The sequence below is a fragment of the Triturus cristatus genome, chromosome 3_1 (genome assembly GCF_964204655.1).
Source record: "Triturus cristatus chromosome 3_1, aTriCri1.1, whole genome shotgun sequence".
Taxonomy (NCBI): domain Eukaryota; kingdom Metazoa; phylum Chordata; class Amphibia; order Caudata; family Salamandridae; genus Triturus; species Triturus cristatus.
In genome coordinates, this window is record NC_140583.1 from 852659151 (window position 1) to 852685168 (window position 26018).

The following is a 26018-nucleotide window of genomic DNA, read 5'->3' on the forward strand; positions in this document are numbered from 1 at the left end:
TAACTTGTAAATCACTGCTTTTGAAAATCACAGTTTTCTATTTTTAATCCTAGTTCTAACTAACCAAATATAGAAGTATACTGTTTAATTTGTACTAAGACTTGGACTAAGATATCAAATAAATGTATTATAAGTATCTCGGTGGTAAAATAATTGGGAAACATTTTTTTTAGACAAGCATTAAGGACTGGATGAAAACTCCATGGAAGCAAGTAAACGTGGAGCAATTGGACATGGAACTAAGACGATTTGCCAAGGTACTTAACTGTCTGTGGAAAAGCGTGCTTGTCATTTATTTGATAACTTAAAACTATCAAAGTAAGGATAAGCCTCCTTGACAATATTGCTAGTACTTGATGGAAAAGATTAATAATTCAAATATTGTAAAGCAACGCAACAAAGCCACACTGATATATTATTTAGGCAGAAAATGACATCACAGGAAAAATGGTTGCCACCATCTTGGATAGGGAAACTTACATAACAAATGCAACCAGCTTGGATTGGAACATAGTTAACACTAGCCACACCTCTTGGTGTTTTCTTGAGGTGCCGATGTAAGAGTAGGAATCTTTTATTTGAGATCCCTCTTCGTCTCTAAGCTCTCACCTGCTACCTGCTGATCTCCCAGCCTAGTGCTCCACAATTCTTAAGTATTAGCCCGCCACCAGCAGCATACTCCCCAAGCTGGTACAGCTGTGGAAGCACTGACTCTGGCTGGGCAGAGCAGCAGCAAGATCCTTACAGCTTGCTGAGTAAGAGTGCCAAAGTCACACTGCCTGCTCCTCAGAAATATGAGGTTGGGCAGCCACATGTCTGCCTCTGCTGAGTTCATTCCCTGATGGAGAAGGCACCAGTGTCAGTCGGCACAGGTAAGAACGGTGGGGTTGGGTGGGGCTGGGCCATGGTGGGGGGGAGTTGACAGACGACTGGGTAGGTAAAAATAAATACAAAATAAATACAACTGCTTACCTTGCGCTCGCCGCACCGCCGATGCAGCGAGCGTAAGGTAAGTGCAAGCGCAAGATAAGTGATTTTATTATTTTTTTATTTCATTTTACCTACCGCGTCATCTGTCCACTTTGACCCCCCACCCCCTTGCCCAAGCCCCAACACCCCACCACTCTTACCTGTGTAAGCCGCCACTGGAAGATCTGATGTTACAAGAACTCACATTTTGCCATTGTATGTTTTTCTTTAGTAGGTACTGCAAGAAACACAATAAACTGTTGAAGAATGAAGAATGACATTGAACTACAATGTTTTTGAAAATGAAAATAAGCTTTACTCTTGTTATAAGGTGAATGCACTTCCTATGTACTTGCTATTTTCAAAGCTGCATAGAAGTATTTATTACAGACATTTGTTTAGAGTAGTAAGTGTGAGAAGATAGTTGATTAGTTGGGTAGATTGGTGTCCACCATAAGTAATAGTCACTATCTTGCGAGCTCTAGGCAAATTATTCAGTAATTTAAACCTGAGCTCAGTCCCTGGCAGTTATGACCCAGCAGTAAGGTTTAACTTAGAGAAAATGTATGAAGTACTTAGAAGTCCCAAAACAAATAGAAAGCCCAAAACACAGCTCAATAAAAATCCCACTCCAAATTAGAAAAATAGCATCAAAATGAAAAACTCCAATTAATGGAGATGGAGATATGAATTTTTCAAAAATGTAAAATAAAATAGTACCAAGAAATGCAAAGTGCCACTCGAACTGAGGTGTGACCGGCTCCAAATGGCAGACGTATCTGACATTGAGAATGTGAGTTTACATGGGGATGTGTAATGTAAATATTTATAATTAGACTACTGAGAGATTTATGCATGTGAAATACGACCTTAGTGCAACGCCATACTTCAATTAATGATTGTGTCTGTTACTTAAAATGTGATACTGTGTGGGGATGTATGATGCAATTCTGTAATGCATCTCCTTCTATACAGTGACCCAGATACATATGCTGTAATACAGTTTTATGTTTGTTTTTGATAAATAAAAAAGTTTACAAAAAAAAGAAATGCAATGCGCTAATTGTGGCCTACGGTCATGGTAGACTAATACCCACACACAATTTGAGGATGCATATAAAATGTATATGGAAAGCTATTGGAAATATTGTTTGCCTGCCTGAGCAGGTAACAGACTTCACTTCAGATGGCATCAATAACCTACATTCATTGATAATAGAATTGAAAGACATCTTCTTTACACCCAATAATGCTTTAGTGCACTATAGGTTCCTCTGCCCAGTATGCACGCATCTTTGTGCTAAATAGAGCTTTAAAATTACTGAGAGACAGCATGGCCAAATAGATCACACACGGAGTGGTACAATGTGCAAAAGCCAGATGCAGCAGTTGTTCTGAGAATTGCAGAGCGATATTTAATGTATATTCAGTAGGATGGCTATATTAAATGTAATGTGATACCTAGCTCCTCATTTGCAGTCCATCCCAATCTGCTCACCAAAATGATGCACTCCTATACCTAAGATATTTATTGAATTTTAATATAATAAATGTATTAATTCTGTTTTGTAAACTGGGAACATTCACAATTTGTTGCTTAAATGACCATGCACCATGAAAGGCTCCGCTTGTGTACGCACAATCAGTTATGAACTGCAATATTGAATCTAGCATACAGAGTTCTGATGCTCCTGGTCCATTCATTGGCACACTTTTCACATCAACATCTGGAAACTAGAGACAAATGAATAATGCCTTCAAGGGCAAAGGACTGATTAAGTTCAGGCCTGGGCCCGGATGCACAGCATACAGCCTACTTTGTCATCCTGACAGAGGTGCCGTCCACCAATTTTTAAAACGCTCGCTAGACCAGCGGACATATCAAGAATTAACAGGAACTGCCTGCGCTGCAGTTCCTGTAAATACATTGTACATTTGACGGATGGCTTCGTCAACATGACAGAGCCGTCCGAAAAACATACATTTATTTTATGTTCAAAAAGAAAATCCCAAAGCAGGATTTTCATTGTAAAATATCGGAGTTTCCTACATATGTGCATGATACTGAGGTGGCACTGAAGATAAATTAGTTGCAAGTAGGTTTGTGGTAGTTGTGGAGTCTTTTGTTTCTTCAATAGGTGTCCAAAAACATCCTGAAGCATAGTGATGGTCATGACAAACCAGTGAAGATAGTGCTATAGTGATATATCCCCATTTGATGTGCAGATTTTGCCTCCCTAGAAAGGAATGGCAAATTTCACACCATAATTATCAGATCAAAAGAAAGTCCTTCTACAATAAAATGGCGATGGGTCTGCTATACCAGATATACCAGGTAGATAAGCCCTGCTAGGGCCTGGAAGTAGGGAAGTTCAAAAATGTTTCTGAGTCCCAATATGAAAAGGGACTTTCTGAGGAAAATATCTTCTACATGTGGGACTGATCTAAAATTCAGTCCTGTGCCCTGGAAATGCTAGTTGGATACTTTTGGCGTTCAATCCCCTTGAATCAATGAAACCCTGGAGCAAAAGTTTTTAAAAAGTTCCCAAACTTCTTTTGGTGTCCAACCAACCGCAGATATATACTTCCAAGTCCCCCAAGACGTGATGGAGAGCCCTTAGAGACTCTAAGGGACTCAGGCAGAGGGCATTAGCAAAGTTCAGTCGAGGTTCAGTTGCGAATGGTCAGCTGGGGTGCTTAATAGAAATATCGTCATCAACTTTTTAATGTTCCTGGATCCACACAGGAGAACAGCCTTATGATTCTTGGAGGTCTTTCTGTACTTGGATTTCAAGTGGAAATAGTTCCAACCTCCTCAGGTCCTTCTCACAAGTTAAAAATGCAAAGTCCAGATTTTATCTTAATGGTATCCTTTTGCAAGCCTAGCAGTTTTCTGAGGAAGGCTGTGAGTAAAGGTTCAGCTTTTTAACGTTCAAAGCCCAGTGGGTAAGCACACCCTAAGATACTCCCAATCTCTCCCTCACCAGTGCAGTGAAGGTGTCTAGCCCAAACCTAACTACATTTTCAGTAGTTCCAATTTGTTTATACTGCAAATAGGCCTGAAGCTCTGTGTCAGAGCAGGTCTAAAATGGTGAAGGTCTTTGGCCCTACTAAACTTGGGTTCTGAGATGGAGGGTTGGAACGGAGAGTGTACTACGGAAATCCTAGTGTCCTCCCACATCTAACACTAAAATCCACTTTAAGGCAGGCATTCTACCCACAGCAAACCCAGAGACAGAAGTCTGATAGGACAAAAGCAGGGCCCTTCAGCAACCAGACAGGGAATACAGAAGAATTGTCCTGGCATCCTGTTCTCTCGCTTTCAAGTGCACCAAAGTGTTACATGTGGCTCAAAAGACCTGTCAGGCAGCATTTGACAATGTGTAGAATTCCCACAGTCCCCTCCCTGCAAATTCTTTGAAGCTCAAATGAGTGATCTTTGGCCATTCATGCCAGCCTAATATGTGCTCCTTGGTAGGAATTTCACACCTCTTTCACATCTAGCCTGGGCTAAGCACGGGCTGGGAGTTGGCAAAGGCTAAAACTAATAGGTGTTCTGAAACATAAAGGATAACTTTCTAAAAATTACATTTCCTTAATATTTATTAGAAATCTGACTTCAACATTAAATTGGATTTTTAATAACTATTACAAATAATGTCTATTTATTTTTCTCCCTTTCTCAAGTTAGCTGTATTAGTATTTCAATCAGTTAGTTCAGGCCACCACTGATACTAAAATTGACTTTCCTTTGGTCTTGAAGAAGCGCTTTGGATCTCCTTCGGAGGCCACAAACAGCGCAAAACATGTTGACAGTTATATATGTCCATTAGGGACATATACCCAGCTACAGAGGGACATAATATCCCCTAGAGCAGCACTACACACTTTATTTTAACAATGACAGAGGGATCACCCTAATAAATAGTACCCACTCTCCCTCCAGTAATTTTTTAACACACCACTTTAGACTTCACTGCTACTTACACCCACGCACCCAAACGGCTTCTCATCAAAACATCTCCGATAAAGAGACCCTTCGGGTGACCCATAGGGCATTGCAGCGCCGGCCCGATGAGGAGCAAAGCCCAAATGATGAAGTATGACATCCTTCGGGGTGTGTGAGGGCATTATGATTAGGACACACTGTCCCCCACAGATAGAGTAGCACATATAAAAAACATTTCTTCCTTTTTCATCCTCTACAAGGAACAGTGTCTCCCTTTGTGTACTAGTTACTTTTCGGGAGCAAGGGTCACTGGACCTAATAATCAGCTCCTAGTGTCCCCCCTCTCTATCAATAGGATTAGAATTTTAATCTGTCATAAAGATATATTTTAATAGGTCCCCCTGCAGGTGTAAACTGCAACAGCCAGGCTACAATGGTAAGTGCACAGAGTAGGACCACAGAGGCCGAACCAGAGTACATGGCATCATTCCTGTAGTAGAACACAAATACGGAGCAATAATAAAAACAAGAACCAAGAGAATCATAGATGAAGATCTTACTAAGACCTATAATTAAATGTGAAATTAAACAGAAATCATTTACCAAATATCTTCGAAAATAGTGTGGACTCAATCAATCAGGATTTATAAAGTGCATCTAATCAACTGCTAGGGTATCCAGGTGCAGGTTTATTCGAACAGCCAGGTCTTGAGGGCCATTCGGAATTCCGGAAGTGAGGTGCATGAGGAGGGTGTTCTAGATCTTTGCTGCAATGTGGGAGAAGGACCGTCTTCCACTTCTGCTTCAGTAGATGCGGGGAGTATGGGCAAGTGAAAGGGAGGTAGAGGGAAGCCTTCTTGTGGTTTGTGGAATTTCATGCGGTGGTTAATGTAGGTGGGTCCTTGGTTGTGTACAGCCTTTTGTGCTTTGCTCAGCAGCTTGAATTGGTATCTCTTCTGTATGGGGAGCTAGTGGAGTTTCCTGAGGTGGGATGTGATGTGTAATGGCTAATGTAATGCATGTCAGAGATTTAGTTACTATTTACATTGATAAAATATTTAACAAGAAAATTGAAATATTCACTTACCTGGTTGCATGTCTCCTCCCCTGGTGTTTTTCTCCAGTCATCCAGCGCAGGGCCTAGCCAACTCCCCTGATCAGTCCAGACACCTCTCATGCTGGTAGCCAGCATGAGAAAAGTAACAGAATTGGTTGGAGCAGGCTGTCTCAGCACTCCTACAGGCAGTGGAGGCCTGTGCCTGCTCTCCACCCAGCTGTCTAAGACAGCTTGCGTTGGAGAGGTTTAAAGTGGGCATGTCAGGCTGGACATTCCAGGACAGCAGGCTAAAGTGACATGTGCACTTTAAATTGCTGTAGTCAGCCACCACTCTTCCCTGCTGCCAATCTGCAGCAATAGCCCTGCCTCAACCTCACAATCAACTTGGGCTGGCAGAGGAAAAATAAAATGGTAATAAAGTCATTTTTTTACCATTTTATTGATCACTTTTTCTGCACACTCAGCAAGGGCAGCAACGCTCATCCGCCAAAATGAAGAAGCTGCCGCTGGTCTTCCTGAACTCAGCAATAAACAATAAAATACGTTTTACTCAAAAGCTGCAAGAGTCATCTCCTACTCCAGGAAATATGATCATATTATCCCAGTACTCAACTTAGCAAAATGGTTACCACTTGATGATCGTTCCTTACCAAGATCTGCGTGTTCCAAAGTTAAAGCTCTGAAGCTCAACACACCGAACGACTACAAACAAGAAATACAAATCTTAGATTGATCCAAACTTTTATGCAGTAAGTGCAAGCTCTTCCTGGAAACTCAGTGCTTTAAGAGAGCATTCTTAATGTAATGAAGACTATGGAGCAATGTTCCGTAAGAGTTGCAACAAGTTCCCTCCCTACTTCCACCTACTCCTAAATCACATTCCCTTACCTAACCCTACCCTTTAGCTCTCCTTCTTGTCTCCCCCTCCACTCCCCTCTGAAAGTCTTGTCCTGATTTTCCCATCATGTTATCTAATCTTGCTCCTCCAGTCTTCAGTAATCCAATAATGTTTTTTTCTTTGGACAATTGTGACTTGAGTACAATGCATAACTTGTACAGTCATCCAAATGAGGTAACCCAATTGTTGTCACTGTAATAATATTTGCCACTTCAGCATATTAAAATAGCCACATGCCTGACACTGTGTGTGTGTGTGTGCATGTGTGTGCCTGTGTGTGTGTGTGAGTGTGTGTGTGCGGGTGTGTGTGTGTCTGTGTGTGTGTGTGTCTGTGTGTTTGTGTGTATGTATGGGGTTGCGCCATCTCCCCAAAATAATGTGGCAATAAACCAGTGGGTTGATTTTTTCAAACCACAATATGCTTCAGTCTTGCGAGAAGGTGAGCACTCACTCCCCCCGGCTATTTATTTTCATACGCAGGTGTTCACGATTAAGGATGTTAATCAAGCACTAGATTGTATAACCAGGGGCCGCGCCCCCGGAATGGATGGGATACCTGCGGATGTATTTTTAACTGATAGATCATCCTGGTGTCAGTACTTTCAATGCCTAGCAAATTCTATAGCTATGGGTGCACCCGTCCCCCCCTCATGGAAAGGGGCTGAAATAATCCCAGTTTTTAAAAAAGGGGACAAATCACTACCCAGTAACTACAGACCTATCAGCCTAATTGATTCTGCTCAGAAACTGATAGGTCGATTAGTACAAAACAAATTACATACCTGGATTGAAGAAAACAATATTTTGTCCCCATTCCAGGCTGGGTTTAGACCATGTACTAGTTCGGTTGACCAGGTATTTTACTTTCTAGCACTCTATTGGAGGAATGTAAAGCTAACTAATGGGACCCTTTATGCGGTCTTTATAGATTTAAAATCTGCATTTGACCTAGTGCCCCGCACCAAACTTTGGAGGGTTCTCGACGAAGCAGGGATAGCACCGGAACTGCTAACGTTACTCGTCCGCTTGCATGAGAACAATTATGCGCGAATTAGGTGGGGAACACAGGGGGAGGTTACTGACACATTCCCTGTAGAGCGTGGTGTTCGGCAGGGATGTGTCTTGGCACCCACTTTGTTCTCCCTGTTTATTAATGGCATTGTAGAATATCTGAGCCGTTCCCCCACAGACGCTCCTGTATTGGCTGGGTCTCGCGTGCCTGTTCTCATGTTCGCGGACGACACGCTGATAGTTTCACGGACACCTAGTGGCCTGCAGAAGGCGCTAAATGCATTTGGTGACTTTTGTCGAGAACGTGGTCTTGAAATAAATACCTCCAAAACAAAGTTTATGTGCTTAAACAAGCGGCAAAATTTTAGAGGTGTTATTAAACTCAATGGCACCCCGCTGGAGCAAGTGGAGGCATTCACATATTTAGGGATATCCCTCCAGAACAATATGAAGTGGACAAACCATATTGATATGGCTGTCCTAAAATTTCACCAGTTAGCGGGAGCAATTGTTTCCAAATATAAATCATCCTTGACTAAGCCTATCACTCCAGCTTTGGAGATTTATAACATGAAAGTTATTAGTGCTGCACTATATGGATCGGAATTATGGGGCTTTGGCAACCTGAAACAACTAAGACTAGCTGAAAACAAGTTCTTACGTTGTTTAACGGGAGTTCCCCGAAGTACCCCAATGATTCCATTAGCATATGATCTTGGTAGGAAAAGAGCTGAGGATTTGGCACGATTGCGCCCACTCCTTTATTGGCGACGGATCATGGTCACAACGAAACTTGCGCATTATGCTACTGCCCTAAAAGATATCATTAGGGCTGACCATTTTCACTCCATTACATGGCTTAAAGAAATCAGAGATTTGTTAATAAAGTTAGACCTGGGGCATCTATGGAATGATCTAAATGGTTTAAATTTTCCATCTAAATCTGCATTAAAAAAAATGTACTGGGACATGACTTTAACATCTGTTTTTAGCTCTGGCCAGAATTCCAATCTAACAGGTCGTTATTTTGACATTAAATGTATTCCTTCTTGTGAGGCATTTTGGGATTTCATAGAGAGGCCCACTGATAGAAAACTGTATTTTCAGTTTAGAATTGGGTCTCTCCCTGTCAAAGCATTTACCCAAAAATGGTTACCTAATCAGGATAACAGATGTCCTCACTGTCGAGATTTGATTGAGGACGCTGGCCATCTATTGTTTGTCTGTCCATTGTATGTTATTCCACGTCAAAGGTGGATAAAACCAGTATGTCTAAATCTGGGAATACGCAGATATAAGGATGCCCTAAGAATACTCGAATCTGTTTGTACCCCATGCTTGGTTATTGCTGTAGCAAAATTCTTGGGGTGGGCTTGGGTAATACGTATGCGTACCGTAAAAATGTTGGAAGCTGGACAATGAGTATCTGACACTAAGGTTATTGTTCTATTTTTATCATAAAGGTTTTATTTTTTAAATTGATGGTATTAATTCATCGGAACTATTCGCCAGCATCATGATTTAATGTAATTTTAAAAATTGTACATTGTTTTTAAAATAGTATTTATATTTATGATATTGTTAGGATGTTAACATGCTTTTATGACATGCTGTCGAATAAAGCTTTGAAACGTAATATATATACATTACCTACTGGCAGACACCAGTATGTAGTTCTAGTTAGGACCTATTTTCCATAGGAAATCCGCAACATTCTATTCCCAATAAGTCTGGCGCCGGTTGACGAATCTTTGCGAAATTTTCCAAATTTTGGCCAGCTCCGCTACTATCCTGAAAGTTTCGGGGTGATTCATCAAGCGGGGGCCGAGAAAAAAGGGGGGTCCCAAAACACGTTTTCCCCATGCAATTTCCCATAGGACCTTTTGACGCAGCTACAGCCCGAACTGCTGAACGCAATTACACCAAATTTGGCAAAAAGGTAGTCCTCAGTTCAGACTTGTACCTTTTGCTTAAATGGTGTAAATCTGTTCAGTAGTTCCTGAAAAACTTAGAGTTAAAAGTACATATATATCTATGGCCTCGGAGGATCCGCGCACCCTATGCGCACCTTGAGCGTACCCTCTGCGAACCGTGCGCGCACCCTCCCGATCACGCGCTGAATGCTAATTGGCTGTCAAGTGTCTGTCAACATTCGAAACCAGGAACTGTTGGCAGCCATTTTGTGCCTCGGTAGAAGCGAGGCTGAAGAAGTAAGGGAAATAAGTGTGTGAAAGATATAAAGGGGGCAGGGTAGAAATACTCTGACCCTCTAGAGTTGCTTAGGGGGTCCCAGAAGGACACCCAGGGCCCCTTTTTTGTTTTTTTGTTTTTTTAAACGGCAAAATGCGCACAGGGTGCGTGGATCCGGCCGTAAAAAAAAAAAACCCGAAGCGCGGTCTTTCGCGCTTCCTTAATAATTAGCCCCCGGGATGCCAAATCCCGGGGGCAAAATGCATAAAAAATATTGGGGGGCCCAGGGGGGCCCTTCAGCCCCGGGGACCTGGTCTCTCTTTCAAAATCCAAACCATATTGCTTTTCCATACGGGGAGCTGCATGTCAGCAGCTCCCCATGTGGAAAAGCAATGCCGGCTCCCGAAGGATGCGGGTAGCCGGCTGGGACCGTGGGGGCGTTGGGGCTCCCCCCACGGTCCCCAACGTGTTTTATAAGCCCCGGGGTTGGGTGCACGATTTCTCTTGCGTAGGGTGCGCGGTTCCTAGCGCGTTGGGTGCGCGACTCCAAGCAATATTTGAACAAAAATAATAATACCAAAGTATTAAAAATATATTTTTAAAAATATAAAAAATAATTAAAAAATAGAGTTAAAAAAAATTACAAATATTTTGTAAAACAATTCCATTAAAAACATGTAATATATATATATATATATTTTTAAATATGTAAAACAATAACTTTCAAAAATGTTGAAAAACAGTATTAAAAATATAAATAAAGGAATTGATACACTGAAAAATAAAGATTTAGAAATCCTATGAAATTCATTAAAAATCATAGGTTAGAGATAAGTTATAGTTAGGAATTAGCATTTAAAAAACCTTTGAAATTCACTGAAAAAACCATAGGTTTCAGGGGTGTTGTAGTTAGCTGGACATTTCCCTCGTACAGAACCATTGAAATTCCCCCGTTATAGTTAGTTCAGCTAACTATAACTCGCACCCCCGCAATGCACTGCTGATGACGTCACATATTACATCACTCATGACATGGTCAGTGACATCACTGATGACATCACTGATGACATCTCAAATGACATCACTGATGACATCAGTGATGACGTCAGATAAAATGGTGTCCCTGAAAACGTGCTAATGAATCCTTGCACAAATGATTTGCCTGCCAGTGATCAAGGGTATTTAATACTCGAAACGCGTTTGGCTTTGAGGAATAGCGCGGCAAGAGCGCTGTGTCTGCAACCACCTGGGGCATTTGTGTGCTCACCCCTTCGTGTGTGATGGCTTCACTTTGGGCAACCTTCTTGTTTTGAGAGAGATATATATATATACATATTTTTTATATTTAGAGGAAGCAGGCACCATCGCCGACGTTGTCGACAGCCATCATTGCTGGTGGAGTAGTGGCCATTTGACTGACTCCTGCGGTGAGTGCCGAGGGACTCTGAGGTTGGACGAAGGGGGCCTCCGGGAGGAGATATCATCAGCAGCGCACCTCGTTTGTGGCACTTGCAAACGAAATCGAACTGGGTTTCGAGGAACGGAAACGGGACTGTGCAATTTTGTTTTATAAGAACTTGTGACTCTTTGGGAGATGTCTATATAGAGGCAAGATGCATACCAACAGATGGAGTCAATGGAGCAGTAATAGAGAAATTCATATCCCACAGACAACAACTCCCACAATACATCTGAGTGGGAAAAGGCATTACGACCGTGAAAAACACCAGTCCCCTTTCTATAGCAAGTGGCCACAACCAATGGAAACCAACTTACCTGTTTAAATAACGTACAGGACAGGTGGCGCTATCTGTAGCAAGCTGAGGAAGGCATCAAACGCCGAAACGCGTCCTTGCAATAAAGAACTTTTCAAAGGGGTTCCCGCGAGTGCAGTGTGTTTCTTGTGCAGAAACCGGAGCGTACATATATATATATATATATGTATATATATATATGTATATATATATGTATGGAATGATGGAAACCGCGAAAACGTAACCGTGATGAAGGTCTCGGAGAGACCGAAACACGTCGGTTGGTAGCGATGATTTACCCATGAAATATTGGATTATATATTGAGAATTGAGAATTACAAGAATATCGTGAGAAAGTCACCCGTGAGTGCGCTCCGTTCTTCCTGAGAGAGGGTTGGAAATATATGTGTGACGGCTTGGCTCCGCAGTGCAAGTTGCACCGCTGTAGAAGTGCCAGGAATCTGGCGAACCTGAGCCAACTGTGGAGGATATATATATATATAAACCATCACTGAGATATACACACATAAGACATCAATAAAAATAAAATCTTCTTAGTTCATTTCTTTTTGTTGTTATTTATTTTTCTTAAGCAGTCAAAACATAGCCGCAGTTTGTACAAAGCCAACATGTGTTTCGCGCTCCACTGCGCTTCTTTAGAGCTTTTGTAGTCTCTTGATTTTGCTATTCTTTTTTCATCTTCTAAAGTTAGCACTTGTACTTCCACAAAAAGAATTATTATAACGATTTTAATCTCCAAGTTCTAAGTTCATCATTGTCAGTATTTCTTAATTTATTAAGTTCCCCTTGATAAGGTCTCCATTCAGGCTGGAAGCCTTCCCGTCCTTCTCTTTCTGAATCCTAGCATGTACATTATAAGAATTCTTTTTGTAATAAGTATGGGAAAAATACCAGACCTAATAATTACCTACATTGCAAGCCATAACACAGAATATAGGTGAACCGTAGCTGAAAACAACTTGGCTGCCTTTATTTTTGTAGGCAGTCATTAGCCAATCAGCGAATGATTTGTCATCGCTATATACCTAGGTACCACATCCACAAATATAACTAGTTTTAAAACACTTAAAACCTAAAATATTCTTACACCACTTACCTGGCATACCCAAAGAATCATCTGCACAGCATAATATTTAATCATGCCAATTTTTGTAAAAATCAGACCGACTGAAAGTCTATGTAAAATGCATTGGACTTTACACCCATTTTAGGACCCCCTTTCTTTGCACTCTCTTTACCAAACACTGTGAAACTTTCAGTATTCCGACAATGAATCAGGGGCAGCAGGTCTCTAAAGTTTTGTGGAAATTAGTCAAACGGGTGCAAAGTTATCAAAGGACAAGCATCCTAAACACCCCTATCTCTGGTCACCCTAACTATAATTACATAGTGACTACCTGTAGTTACAGACTGGCTACTGCCACGCTGTAATTAATATATACTGGCCATCGCCAGTAGGTAGCTGTAGTTAGGACCATGTTTCCATTGACTTGCCTATATCTTTGTTGCTGTTTGACGGATCTTCACGAAAAAAGTTTTAAAAGTGCCCCTGTGATTCTAATTGTGCGGGAAAGTTTCATGGCCATCTGTCAAGTGGGGGCTGAGGAAAAGGGGAAGGGAAAAAAAGTGTGTTTCCCATGTTAGTTATGGTAGGGATTTCGAACCCGACTACAGACCGAACCGCTGGATGGAATTACACCAAATTTGGGAGAAAGTTAGCTCTTGGCCCAAAAAGAGTGCTTTTTGTTATTGGTGTAAACCCATCCAGTAATTTTTGAGTTATTTAAAGAAATCCAGATTTGTATATATAGGGATGCAGATCCTCTGAGGATCCGATACTTCCGTGCTGAAATCTGAAAGCTGCCAACAGGAAGTATTGGCAGTCATCTTGGGACTCAGCTGAAAAAAAACTTCAAGGTCATGGGGTCCCAGAGGTCCCGCGCCAGGGCAATTATTTTTTTTTTTTTTGAAAGATGTTGCAACGTAAATGTGAAGGATCTGCAGCAAAAAAACACAAACACAGACTCCCACACTTGGTTTGAATAGAGCCCCAGGGTTGGCTAGGCCCAATGGGCATTTTTTTAAAAAATGGAGGGGTGCAGGGGCACCCCTCATAAAGCTCATTGAGCCCTGGGGACCACCCCATCCCTGGGGCTTTGTTTAAAATAATGGAAAGGGGCCGTGGGGACCCCCTCCTGTGCTTTTAAGAAGACCCGGGGACCACCACCTCCCTGGGGCTTTGTTTTCAGACATGGAGGGGGGCCAAATGGACCCCCTCCTGTGTATTTAAGAAGCCCTGGGGACCACCACCTCATTAGGGCAATAAAACAAATTGGCAGGGGTTGCACTGACCCCCCAGATGCTGGGGGCCACCACCTTCAAGGGTTCTAAATAATACCACCCTCCAACCGCCCTCCTGGGGCCATACATGGCCCTGGGGACCGCCAGGTGGAGTTAAAACATTGCCAAGTGTTGAAAAAAGAAGGCATCATCAAGCAGGAAGATTTTTTTAAAAATTTTTTACAATTTAATAATGTTTGTTTTTTAATTAAGTTTTCCACTTAAGCAATACAGAAAAATAACATCGCAGAAAAGGTACAAGTATTCCATACCGTTGCATTTAGGTGTGTGTGTTGTGTACAGTCTCTAGGTTGGGGGACCCAGTGCCAGCTCTCCATCGCATGGTGACAAGATTCAAGGAGAACACCCTCTCCAAGCCCATCTCCTTTACGTTATGTGCTGATGTGCTGCCGATGGGAGGGGATGAGCTCCCTTTCCCCACAAACACACACTACACCGTTTTCTTCAGATACGCCACCACCAGAGCTGTTCCAACATATCAATTGGGAGTCGTTGGGCAACCCCTGTGAGTCAGTTGGCTTCCTCCGTTCATGTTCCCCATCTGTATTGGTACCGCCCTCCTCATTTCTTCCATCCGAGTTCTCCCCTTCATCCTGTTCCACATTGCTGTCGACCAGTGCATTTAACATACTTGACCACAGTTCAAGGTCCCATTCTGTGCACTCTCAGAATTCTACATTCCTCAGCCACCACCAACTCCAGCAGATTTGCCCAGATTTGCTGCTCCCTCTGCGCAGCAGTTCTAAGGCCCACATGTAGAACTTAGAACTGCACCACTTCAGGACCGCCAAAGCACTGCCTGCCAGACCACGAGGAAACTCGTAATCTGTCGGGCGGGCAGCAGTCGACTTTGTAGGTGTGGGAATGGGGCAGTGGCATGGCAGCCCACTCCTACACCGCCAAAGTAGTAATTAGGCCCTTCGTATTTTATGAGGAAGTCTGAAATGTTGAAATTCCGGTTAGGTCTTTGTGGTTTTCACCGTCCATTGTTGTTGGTTTACTAGTTCTGGACACACAAAGAAAGAGGAAAAAACATAAGCTATGGTGTTTTTGAGAATATTTATAATTTTTGTATACTGCTTGTATGCCTGTTCGAAAAAAAAGACAAATTGTTTGGTTAATTTTGGCTAGCAACAGAGAAAAGGAACATTGTAGAAATTCTGTTGAAATTGTTACATTGCATAGCTTATTTGCACATTTCAACCTAGACAGAAATGGTGCTTGTTAGTGAAGGAAAAATGGAAAGGTGAGATTTGTTTACCTGAAGAATAGTGTGCCCTGGTACTTTATGAGAAAGTCTGTGGTGTATAGAATCAGGTTTGGGCTTTGAGTATTTTGTCGTCCAATATGGTTGATTTTCTAGTTGTGGAGACAAAAAAAAGAACAAGTTATTTGCTTCATATTTTTTCTATTGTTTTGTTTTCATGTTTCGACGACTTCTTTGTAAAGGTTGCCTTACTTCTAAATATATAATGCTTCACATTGGTCTGGGATTGAAAGGTGAATATTTTCTGAGTACTCAACAGTACTTGCAGTCTTTGTCTGGCACTGTAAGAAAAGAAAAAACATGTTTCTCTTTTTCCAATAACAATTTTATTCACCCTTCCTGTTGACTTTGGAGGTGTGGGAAGGGGTCTGTGGCGTGGGGGCTTTTCTTGAAGGGACGTCCATATTTCGAACAAAAATTCGGATTGGAATTTACATTTTAACGTATTTAATATTCTGACTGAATGTATTTATTTAAAATGTTTGAGGAAAACATTTTCTAAAGTTTCCACTTTCTATGACAGCCATTTTAGTTTTGCTCAGGTAGTTTTAAAATAGGAAAACAAAGGAAGGACTAAGGTTGTAACTGGATTGTTTCAGATGTATTGCTCTAAGTTATATATGTGTTTTGTTTATTTATTTATATGTTTCGGTAAAAATAAATTTGGTAAGTAAAATAAGCGCGCTCCTGGAAGTTTTACTAAATTTTGGAAAAATCTAAAATTATATTTTTCTCCCCAAAAATTTATTTAGCAATGTAGTAACCTTTTTTTAACATGTTTATTAAACTTGTGTTATAACGGTATGCGTGGTAAAGGTATGCGTGGTAAAAGTATGCATGTTAAAGGTAGTTGTAATGTATCTCTATGGGCACGTGTGGTGGTATATGTAGTAAAGATGTGAGTGGTTTGGACTTATTCAAGGTTTAGACTTGCATTGTAACAGGATGCAAATTGTAGTTCCACACAACGGCGGACACAGTGACCGCACTTCCCTGTGGTGTTCCCTTGTTGTTTCTGAAAAAAGTATTCAATCTGGTTGAGTGTGCACAAAAACTACTCCAGCACTCGCCGTCGTTGAGTGCCAACTGCTATGCAGATAAATGAGAAAGTCAGATTTGTGGAGTGGTGCACCGCTCGATATTTGAGACAAGTGGTAGTTAATTAGTCAATGAGTCTTGTGATGTTAAAAGTCTTGAATAATTCTTTATTTTCAAAAATGCCAGCCAACGCGTTTCGTTCATGAGAATGAACTTCTTCAGGGCATGCGTATACAATCCTGGTTGAGGAAAGCGATAGTGTAGGGTGGTATTCCGGGCTGCACGGGCCGCCTTGGTAAGAGCTGGGGTGCGCTAAATCTGATAGTAGGGCTGGGTGTTGAGCTGTCCGCTTCAGTGTAAAGAGTAACAGGATGCATGGTAATGGTATGTGTGGTTCTGTCATACCTTCGAAAAATGAGCAGGAAAGGCAAAACAGAGCAGAAAAGGGCAAAACAGAGGAGAGAAAAACAAGCATGAAAGGCAAAACCGAGGGCAGACAAACTAGTAGAAAAGGCAAAACAGAGCAGAAGAGAGCAAAACTTAGAGCTCTCAGACACTAACACACCCACTCACAGGCCCACTCAGAGACTCATGCAATCACTCGCTGACCCAATGAGACACTCATACTCCCACGCACAAACCCACTCAGTGACTCATGCACCCAATCACAGACCCACTTACACACTCAAACACCTACTCACAAACCTACTTAGATACTCATGTACCCACTCACAGACCTACCCAGTCACTCAGGCACCCACTAACAGACCCACTCAGACTCACACACCCAGTCACAGACCCACTCAGACTAATGCACTCACTCACTCACAGACCAACTGGGAACTCATGCACTCACTCACACACCCACTCAAAGACTCACTTAGAGACTCATGCACCCACTTACAGACCCACTCAGACACTCCTGTACTCACTTACAAACTGACACACACTTATGGAGACAGTTACAAACCTACTCAGATACTCCAACACTGACTCACAGTCCCACTCAGACACTCATGCACCCACATAGACAATCATACATCCACTCAGACACTCACACACCCACTCAGTCAGCCACTCAGACACTCACAGACCCACTCAGAGACTCGTACATCCACATATAGACCCACTCAAACACTTATGCACTCGCTCACACACTGACTCACACACTCATAGAGGTACTCATGAAAATACTCACTCAGACACTCATGCACCCACTCAGATACCCACTCACAGACTCACTCAGAAACTGACACACATGGAAGCACTCGCAAAAATACTCAGACATTCACACACCCACTCACAAACAAACTCAGACGCTCACTCAAACACTCATGTACCCACTGAGACACTCATGCATCCGCTCACAGACAAACTGAGACACTCACACACCCACTCAACCACCCAGTGAGACACATATGCAGCCACTCCCAGGCCCACTGAGACACTCATACAGCCACTCACACATCCATTGAGACACTCACTTACATAGCAACTGAGACACTCACACTCACTCACAGACTCACTCTCGAAGGTTGAAGGTTACAGTTAGGAAATAAAATTAAAATACCATAGAAATTCACTTAAAAAAGCAAAGGTTACAAGTTACAGTGAGGGAATTCAAATTTAAAAAACTGGAAAATTCACTGAAAGAAACAAAGGTTACAGAGACGTTATAGTTAGGCTCACATTTCACTCATATAAAACCTGTAAAATTCAGCAGTTATAGTTAGCCGAGCTAACTATAACATACGTCCCCTCAATGTACTGCTTATGACCCCCCATATTACATCACTCATGACATGGTCAGTGACATCATTGATTACAACCTAATGCGTTTCAGCTATTTGCATAGCCTCATTCACAGGTGAGCATAATTGAATTTACGGTGTGACTGCATCATGCTCACCTGTGAACAAGGCTATGCAAATAGCTGAAAAGCGTTAGGTTGGGAAAAGCAAGCTGTTAACATGCATAATAAAGTGCTGAAGTCTCTTAAAATCTGGTGTGCGGCACCCTTCTTTCCTGTGGATTTAGAGGTTGTTGATGGATGTTAATGGGGTGTTCCGCCCCCATGCACCGAGGCCGCCCAGGTGAGGTCAGGCTCCCTGCAGACAAAAGTTGGTTGGATGCAGTATTGAAGAAGCCTGACCCGCCCGCAGTGTCCCAAACGGAAAACGGCATGAAAAATTTCAGCCTGGTAACCTGGGAAATACTACGAGGCAAGGGAGAGTCAAGGACATTGGTATTTACTTCAAGGATTTCAAGAGGCACAGATACTGCACAAGAATGAAATTTGAGTAAACAGCAACGCTTTGTTATGAGCATCATTTTAACACTTGTGAAATGACTCTTATATATGAACTTTCATTACAATTGCACCCGTTTAAAAATAAAAGGTGAAAGGGAAAATGATTTGTAATGGTATGAACGGAGATTGAGACTTCTAATTTCATGGTGCATTCTGGGACTAATGCAAAAACAACAATTGATGGACAGAATGCAGAACAATGTCATACATTCACCCCAGTACAGAGATCTGGGCCTAAATCCATCGTTTTTTTGCTCACCATGCCATTCCAGTTTGAACCCAGCCATATGCAAATCAGTCTTGACCCTGTGCCTCATGGGAACAGTCCAGCCCGAACTGCCAAGCCAGGTCCTCCCTGGACTGGAAACAAGCATCCTAGGACCAGTTTCGGGGTTTCACCCCTCTTCAGCCAGGATAGCTTGATTCCAGTGGCATGGAGAGCACGGGACTCACGTCTGAGCATACCCGTCCCACTCGGGGTGACAAATGCAAAAACAACAATTGATGAACAGAATGCAGAACAATGTCATACATTCACCCCAGTACAGAGATCTTGGCCTAAATCCATCGTTTTTTTGCTCACCATGCCATTCCAGTTTGAACCCAGCCATATGCAAATCAGTCTTGACCCTGTGCCTCATGGGAACAGTCCAGCCCGAACTGCCAAGCCAGGTCCTCCCTGGACTGGAAACAAGCATCCTAGGACCGGTTTCGGGGTTTCACCCCTCTTCAGCCAGGATAGCTTGATTCCAGTGGCATGGAGAGCACGGGACTCACGTCTGAGCATACCCGTCCCACTCGGGGTGACAAATGCAAAAACAACAATTGATGGACAGAATGCAGAACAATGTCATACATTCACCCCAGTACAGAGATCTTGGCCTAAATCCATCGTTTTTTTGCTCACCATGCCATTCCAGTTTGAACCCAGCCATATGCAAATCAGTCTTGACCCTGTGCCTCATGGGAACAGTCCAGCCCGAACTGCCAAGCCAGGTCCTCCCTGGACTGGAAACAAGCATCCTAGGACCGGTTTCGGGGTTTCACCCCTCTTCAGCCAGGATAGCTTGATTCCAGTGGCATGGAGAGCACGGGACTCACGTCTGAGCATACCCGTCCCACTCGGGGTGACAAATGCAAAAACAACAATTGATGGACAGAATGCAGAACAATGTCATACATTCACCCCCATGGGGTGGCGTAGTGGGCAAAAGAACGATGGATTTAACCCAGATCTCTTGACTGGGGAGACTGTCTGCATTGTCAGCATTCCGTCCATCATTTGTTTGTTGTAACGCTTTTCGCCCTAAGTGGGATGGGTATTCCCAGACGTGGGACCCGTGCTCACTACGCCACTGGAGTCAAGCTATCGTGGCTGATGACGGCTGATAGCCAGAAACCGGTCCTAGGATGCTTGATTCCGGTCCAGGGAAGACATGGCTTGGCAGTTCGGGCTGGACTGTTCCCATGAGGCACAGGGTCAAGACTGATTTGCATATGGCCATGTCTAAACTGGGGTGGCGTAGTGGGCAAAAGAACGATGGATTTAACCCAGATCTCTTGACTGGGGGAGAATGTCTTCATTGTCAGCATTCCGTCCATCATTTGTTTGTTGTAACGCTTTTCGCCCTAAGTGGGATGGGTATTCCCAGACGTGGGACCCGTGCTCACTACGCCACTGGAGTCAAGCTATCCTGGCTGATGACGGCTGATAGCCAGAAACCGGTCCTAGGATGCTTGATTCCGGTCCAGGGAAGACATGGCTTGGCAGTTCGGGCTGGACTGTTCCCATGAGGCACAGGGTCAAGACTGATTTGCATATGGCCATGTCTAAACTGGGGTGGCGTAGTGGGCAAAAGAACGATGGATTTAACCCAGATCTCTTGACTGGGGGAGAATGTCTGCATTGTCAGCATTCCGTCCATCATTTGTTTGTTGTAACGCTTTTCGCCCTAAGTGGGATGGGTATTCCCAGACGTGGGACCCGTGCTCACTACGCCACTGGAGTCAAGCTATCCTGGCTGATGACGGCTGATAGCCAGAAACCGGTCCTAGGATGCTTGATTCCGGTCCAGGGAAGACATGGCTTGGCAGTTCGGGCTGGACTGTTCCCATGAGGCACAGGGTCAAGACTGATTTGCATATGGCCATGTCTAAACTGGGGTGGCGTAGTGGGCAAAAGAACGATGGATTTAACCCAGATCTCTTGACTGGGGGAGAATGTCTGCATTGTCAGCATTCCATCCATCATTTGTTTGTTGTAACGCTTTTCGCCCTAAGTGGGATGGGTATTCCCAGACGTGGGACCCGTGCTCACTACGCCACTGGAGTCAAGCTATCATATATATATATATATAAACATATATTATCTACTGGCGGTCGCCAGTAGATAGTTATAGTTAGGACCGTGTTTCCATAGGAAATCTCAAAATTCTATTTTGAATAACTTTGGCGCCGGTGGACGAATCCTCGCGAAATTTTCAAAACTAATGGGGCACTCCGTTCAGCTCCTACCCTGAAAGTCTCGGGGTGATTCATCAAGCGGGGGGCGAGAAAAAAGGAGGGTCCCAAAACGCGTTTTCCCCATGCATTTTTCCATAGGACCTTTAGACGCAGCTACAGCCCGAACGGCTGAACAGAATTACTTGAAATTTGGCAGAGAGGTAGCCATAAGGTCAAGGAAGTGCCTTTTGCAGGTCTGGTGTAAATCTGTTCAGTATTTCCTGAGAAAATAGCATTTAAAAGGATATCAATATCTATACGCGCGCAGGGTGCGCGCACCGTGCGAGCACCCTAACGTGCGCGAGCGTAATTCTGATTGGTGGTTACATGTTAGTCAACGTTCAAATCGGTCGAAATCAGGAACTGTCGGCCGCCATTTTGTTTGTTTTCAGTGCGAGAGTGAAAAAGGAAGGTGGCGAACGTGAAAAGGGGGCAGGGTAGAGAGTTCCTGACCCCCTAGCCTTTGTCAGGGGGTCCCTGAAGGACCCCGAAGGCAGAAATTTGTTTTTGTTTTTTTAAATCGCGGGGGTGCGCGCACCGTGCGCGCACGGTGAAAAAAAAAAAAAAACATTTAAAAAATCGCGGGGGTGCGCGCACCATGAAAACCAAAAAAAAAAAAAAAATTTTAATACGTCGTTTATTGTAAAATAAATATATTAAAAAAATAATAATACATAAATAAATTAGCATTTACAAATTCACTGAAAAAACCATAGGTTTCACACACGTTATAGTTAGGAATTAGCATTTACAAAACCTTGCAAATTCACTTAAAAAAACCATAGGTTTCACACATGTTATAGTTAGGTGGATATTTCACTCGTAAAAAACCAATGAAATTCCCCCGTTATAGTTAGTTCAGATAACTATAACTCGCGCGACCGCCACTCTATCACAAGGATGATGTCATCAGTGATGTCATGAGTGATGCCACTGACCATGTCATGAGTGATGTAATATGTGACGTCATGAGCAGTGGATTGCGGGCGCGCGAGTTATAGTTATCTGAACTAACTATAACGGGGGAATTTCATTGTTTTTTTATGAGTGAAATATCCACCTAACTATAACATGTGTGAAACCTATGGTTTTTTAAGTGAATATATATATATATATATGTATATATATATATATATACATATATATATATATATATTCAACAGAGGAGAAAGAAAAGAGAACGGTTTGGAGCAAGTGGGAAGAAAACAAACACGCTTCACGACAAACCAGTAATGGACGACAGTATGGTAAATCAGACTATTATCAACCTCTCCAACAGACATATCAGTGTCAGAGACAAAAGGACTCTGGGCCCGATTCACAGAACTAACTTAAGACAAAATCCTAAACTTACTACCATTTTTGTATTCACAGAAGGCACTTACTCATTTTGGTATTCACAGAAGGCACTTACTCATTTCGGTATTCACAGAAGTTAGGAGTCCTAACTTTAAGACTCCTAAATACCTTCTGTGAATACCGAAAGTCTAAAAAAATGAAAAATTTCAAGCACAATCTAACTCTATCCCAGAAAAAAGCTATACAAGAACTATGCAACGATGATAGCATAGTGATTCGGCCCACAGACAAAGGGGGCAATATCGTTATCCTATCTAGAGAGATGTACGAAGCCGGCGCAACAAGAAAATTGAGTGACACTAACACATACACAAGGTCCAACAGGACAGAATACAATAACAGCATCACAACTATTTGGGAAAAACTTTGTGAATGGAAAGATAAGGGTTTAATAGAATGGGAGGAATATCGGTATCTTAAAAAAGATTATCCCATCCTCCCTGTCATGTACCTACTGCCCAAAATACACAAGAATAGAGATAATCCGCCGGGTAGACCTATAATTTTGTCCAGGGGATGTGTGTTGGAGAATCTGTCACGATATGCTGATCATTTCTTGAGAGAATATGTGGTCACTTTGCCCTCTTATGTCAAAGACACTAAAGACTTTCTGGGGAAAATCCACGACCTAGAGTGGGAATCAGGCCTCTTACTGATGACAATGGATGTGAATTCCCTCTATACTAGTATCAACCATGAGCAAGGTATAGAGGCTTGCAAGAGATTTCTCAAACGTAGACAATTAAGGCACTGGGATCATACACAAATGTTACTTGAGATCATCAGTTACTGTCTGACGACAACTTCTTTATGTTTAATGATGAGATCTTTAAACAATCCCTTGGTACTGCAATGGGAACCAGCTTTGCACCAAGTTTTGCAAATCTCTTTATGGGAGCTTGGGAAGAAGACATCAGAAAAGAAGAAACCTTTAAAAATGAGTTTGGTTAAGATATATTGACGACCTGTTTGTTGTCTGGGGAGGCAGCAAACAGGAAGCACACACTTTCATCACCAAACTTAACCAAAACACCAAAAATCTGACCCTTACATACACTATAAGTGAACAAAGGGTAGAATATCTCGACATGTGTGGAGATTGAACAGAACACAGTGACTACTACCCTCTTTCAAAAAACCACGGCAGGAAATACCTTATTGCATGCCCTAAGCAGCCATCCTAACACATTAAAATGGAGCATCCCCTATGGGGAACTATTGAGAGCAAAAAGAAATTGCAGCAATGAGGCAGGTTTCTTAAGGGAACAATCAGTCATGTTACAAAGATTTAAGGACAGAGGATATCCAAGTTGGGTCCTTAAAAAAGCTATGCAAACAGTAAACAGAGATAATATATTAGAATCTGCATCTAATGTGGATGCTACCGATGAAGCAGATATTTCTGACACCCGCATGATACTGACATTTAATGGACACTTAGATCAAACACGTAAGACAATCTCACGTAACTGGAACTTATTGAAAGGAGACCCTATTATAGGGAACTCTCTATCTACACGACCCAAGATAAGTTACAGGAGAGGACAAAACCTTAAAGACCTTCCAGTTCATAGCAATTTGCCCTATAAGAATGAGAAAAGGAGCATAGATCTACAAGGTTTCTTTCCGTGTGGTCATTGCAAGGCCTGTGGAAATAGTCGGATGCAGAAGGAATTTTGGAATAGTAGTACTAACAGGATGGTTAGCATCACGCAATTCCTAACATGCAGCAGTACCAATGTCATCTATGTACTTGAATGTCCCTGCAAACTCAAATATGTAGGGAGTACAACACATATGGCGAAGAAAAGAGTCTTCGAAGATTTGAGGGCAATCACTAATAGAGATCAACAGTATCCCATTGCTCGTCATTTTGAGAAAGTAAATTTCTCAGATTATACTAAATTGTCCTAATATGCCATAGAACAGATAATGCCCAATAGAAGGGGTGGCAATAGAACCCTTAGGCTGAGACAACGAGAGTCAAGACATATTATAGGAATGGGGACCCGCCATCCAAATGGGCACAACATGGACGAAGAGATGGCCATTCATTTACAAAATGAATGAGAATAGAAATATGAAGCTTGGGTATTGAGGATGATGGGTTAATTGCAGATGTCATTCAGCAACTACAACGGTAACAAATAGACTCAGTTTTAGATAATTTTGATTCTCATAACCTGTGGTGTTCACATATGTCTCTCAGATTTACCAGATTTACTAGATTCTGTACAGAACGTTTGATCCTTTAGGTTGCAAGGTCAAACCTTCTAGCCCCAAATATGGCAATCAGGTTTCTTTTTTGTACAGTATCAATTGATGGCTATGTACGTATAATGCATATTTTATTATCTTGCTTAGAGATTCAAAAAAAGTAATTGATAACTATACTGTAATTTTATTTCTACAGGAGGAAAGGAAGGGACCATGTCTCGAGGTCGCGACAGGTGATCCCTACCCTTTTCTTCAACTGCATCCCAGAATTCAGATAAGATCTCATTCATTTTAATTTTATAATTTTTGTTACATTAATTTTGGTTTTTGAAGGAGGTTTTAAAACCAGGTCAAGAGGCTTACATTGGAGTAAAATAAGAATGTATGCAAAGATGGAGGGTGGGTGACATCACCACAAATCAGCAACATTTACACTAGACCACCCACTAAGCAGGGTTGATAATAAGGTTTCATGAAATAATGTTGAAAGGATCATTATGACAACTGCCTTAGGTCTAACGTGAGCAAAGGTAAAGGATGCATATGACTAAGCCATTTATAGGGTTTTAACCATGTATTCTGTGCCGGGCCAACTGACTTTTACAAATTCAATCCTTATAAGGAATAGTGAGACGGGGAATACACATAATTTCTATTTAGATCCTTAACAACATATCCCCTTAAACATTAAGTCTGTTGGCAAATAGTCACTAATTAAACTCTATGGATCGATCACAATCCGCACGCCTACACTGAAGCATAGGCTCAATGCAGCCACGTGGGGCACACAGACATCAGAGTCTTCTTGCGCTCCAGGGATACCAAAATAAAATAAAATAAAATAAAATAATGCGTAGAGAAATGCATTCTATATATGATTGATATGCTGATAATGAAAAAGTGTTAAAAGAGAGATTATTAGTGGTTGATACAAAACATATGCAATATTACGCGTATTTGTTTGCAATATTTACCAAAAGTACACCATTCCAAGATGGCGCCTAGTATGCTCTGTCCAGTCCTATGTCACTGTTTATGTTGTTGTAACTGACACGATATGTAAGCCGGTGTCCTGCACTAGCACAGTGTGTGAACAAGCCCTAAGCGGGTGAAA

General features: G+C 42.2%; 1 protein-coding gene across 1 annotated transcript in view; it reads left to right on the top strand.

The window, feature by feature from the left end:
• LOC146861181 (dynein axonemal heavy chain 11-like) overlaps positions 1–26018 on the top strand; it is a 2741463-nt gene that overhangs the window by 493418 nt on the left and 2222027 nt on the right. Inside the window, exon 14 of the mRNA XM_085646213.1 lies at positions 174–257. Coding sequence (XP_085502339.1) covers positions 174–257 — 84 coding nt within the window. The remainder of the gene's footprint in view (positions 1–173; positions 258–26018) is intronic.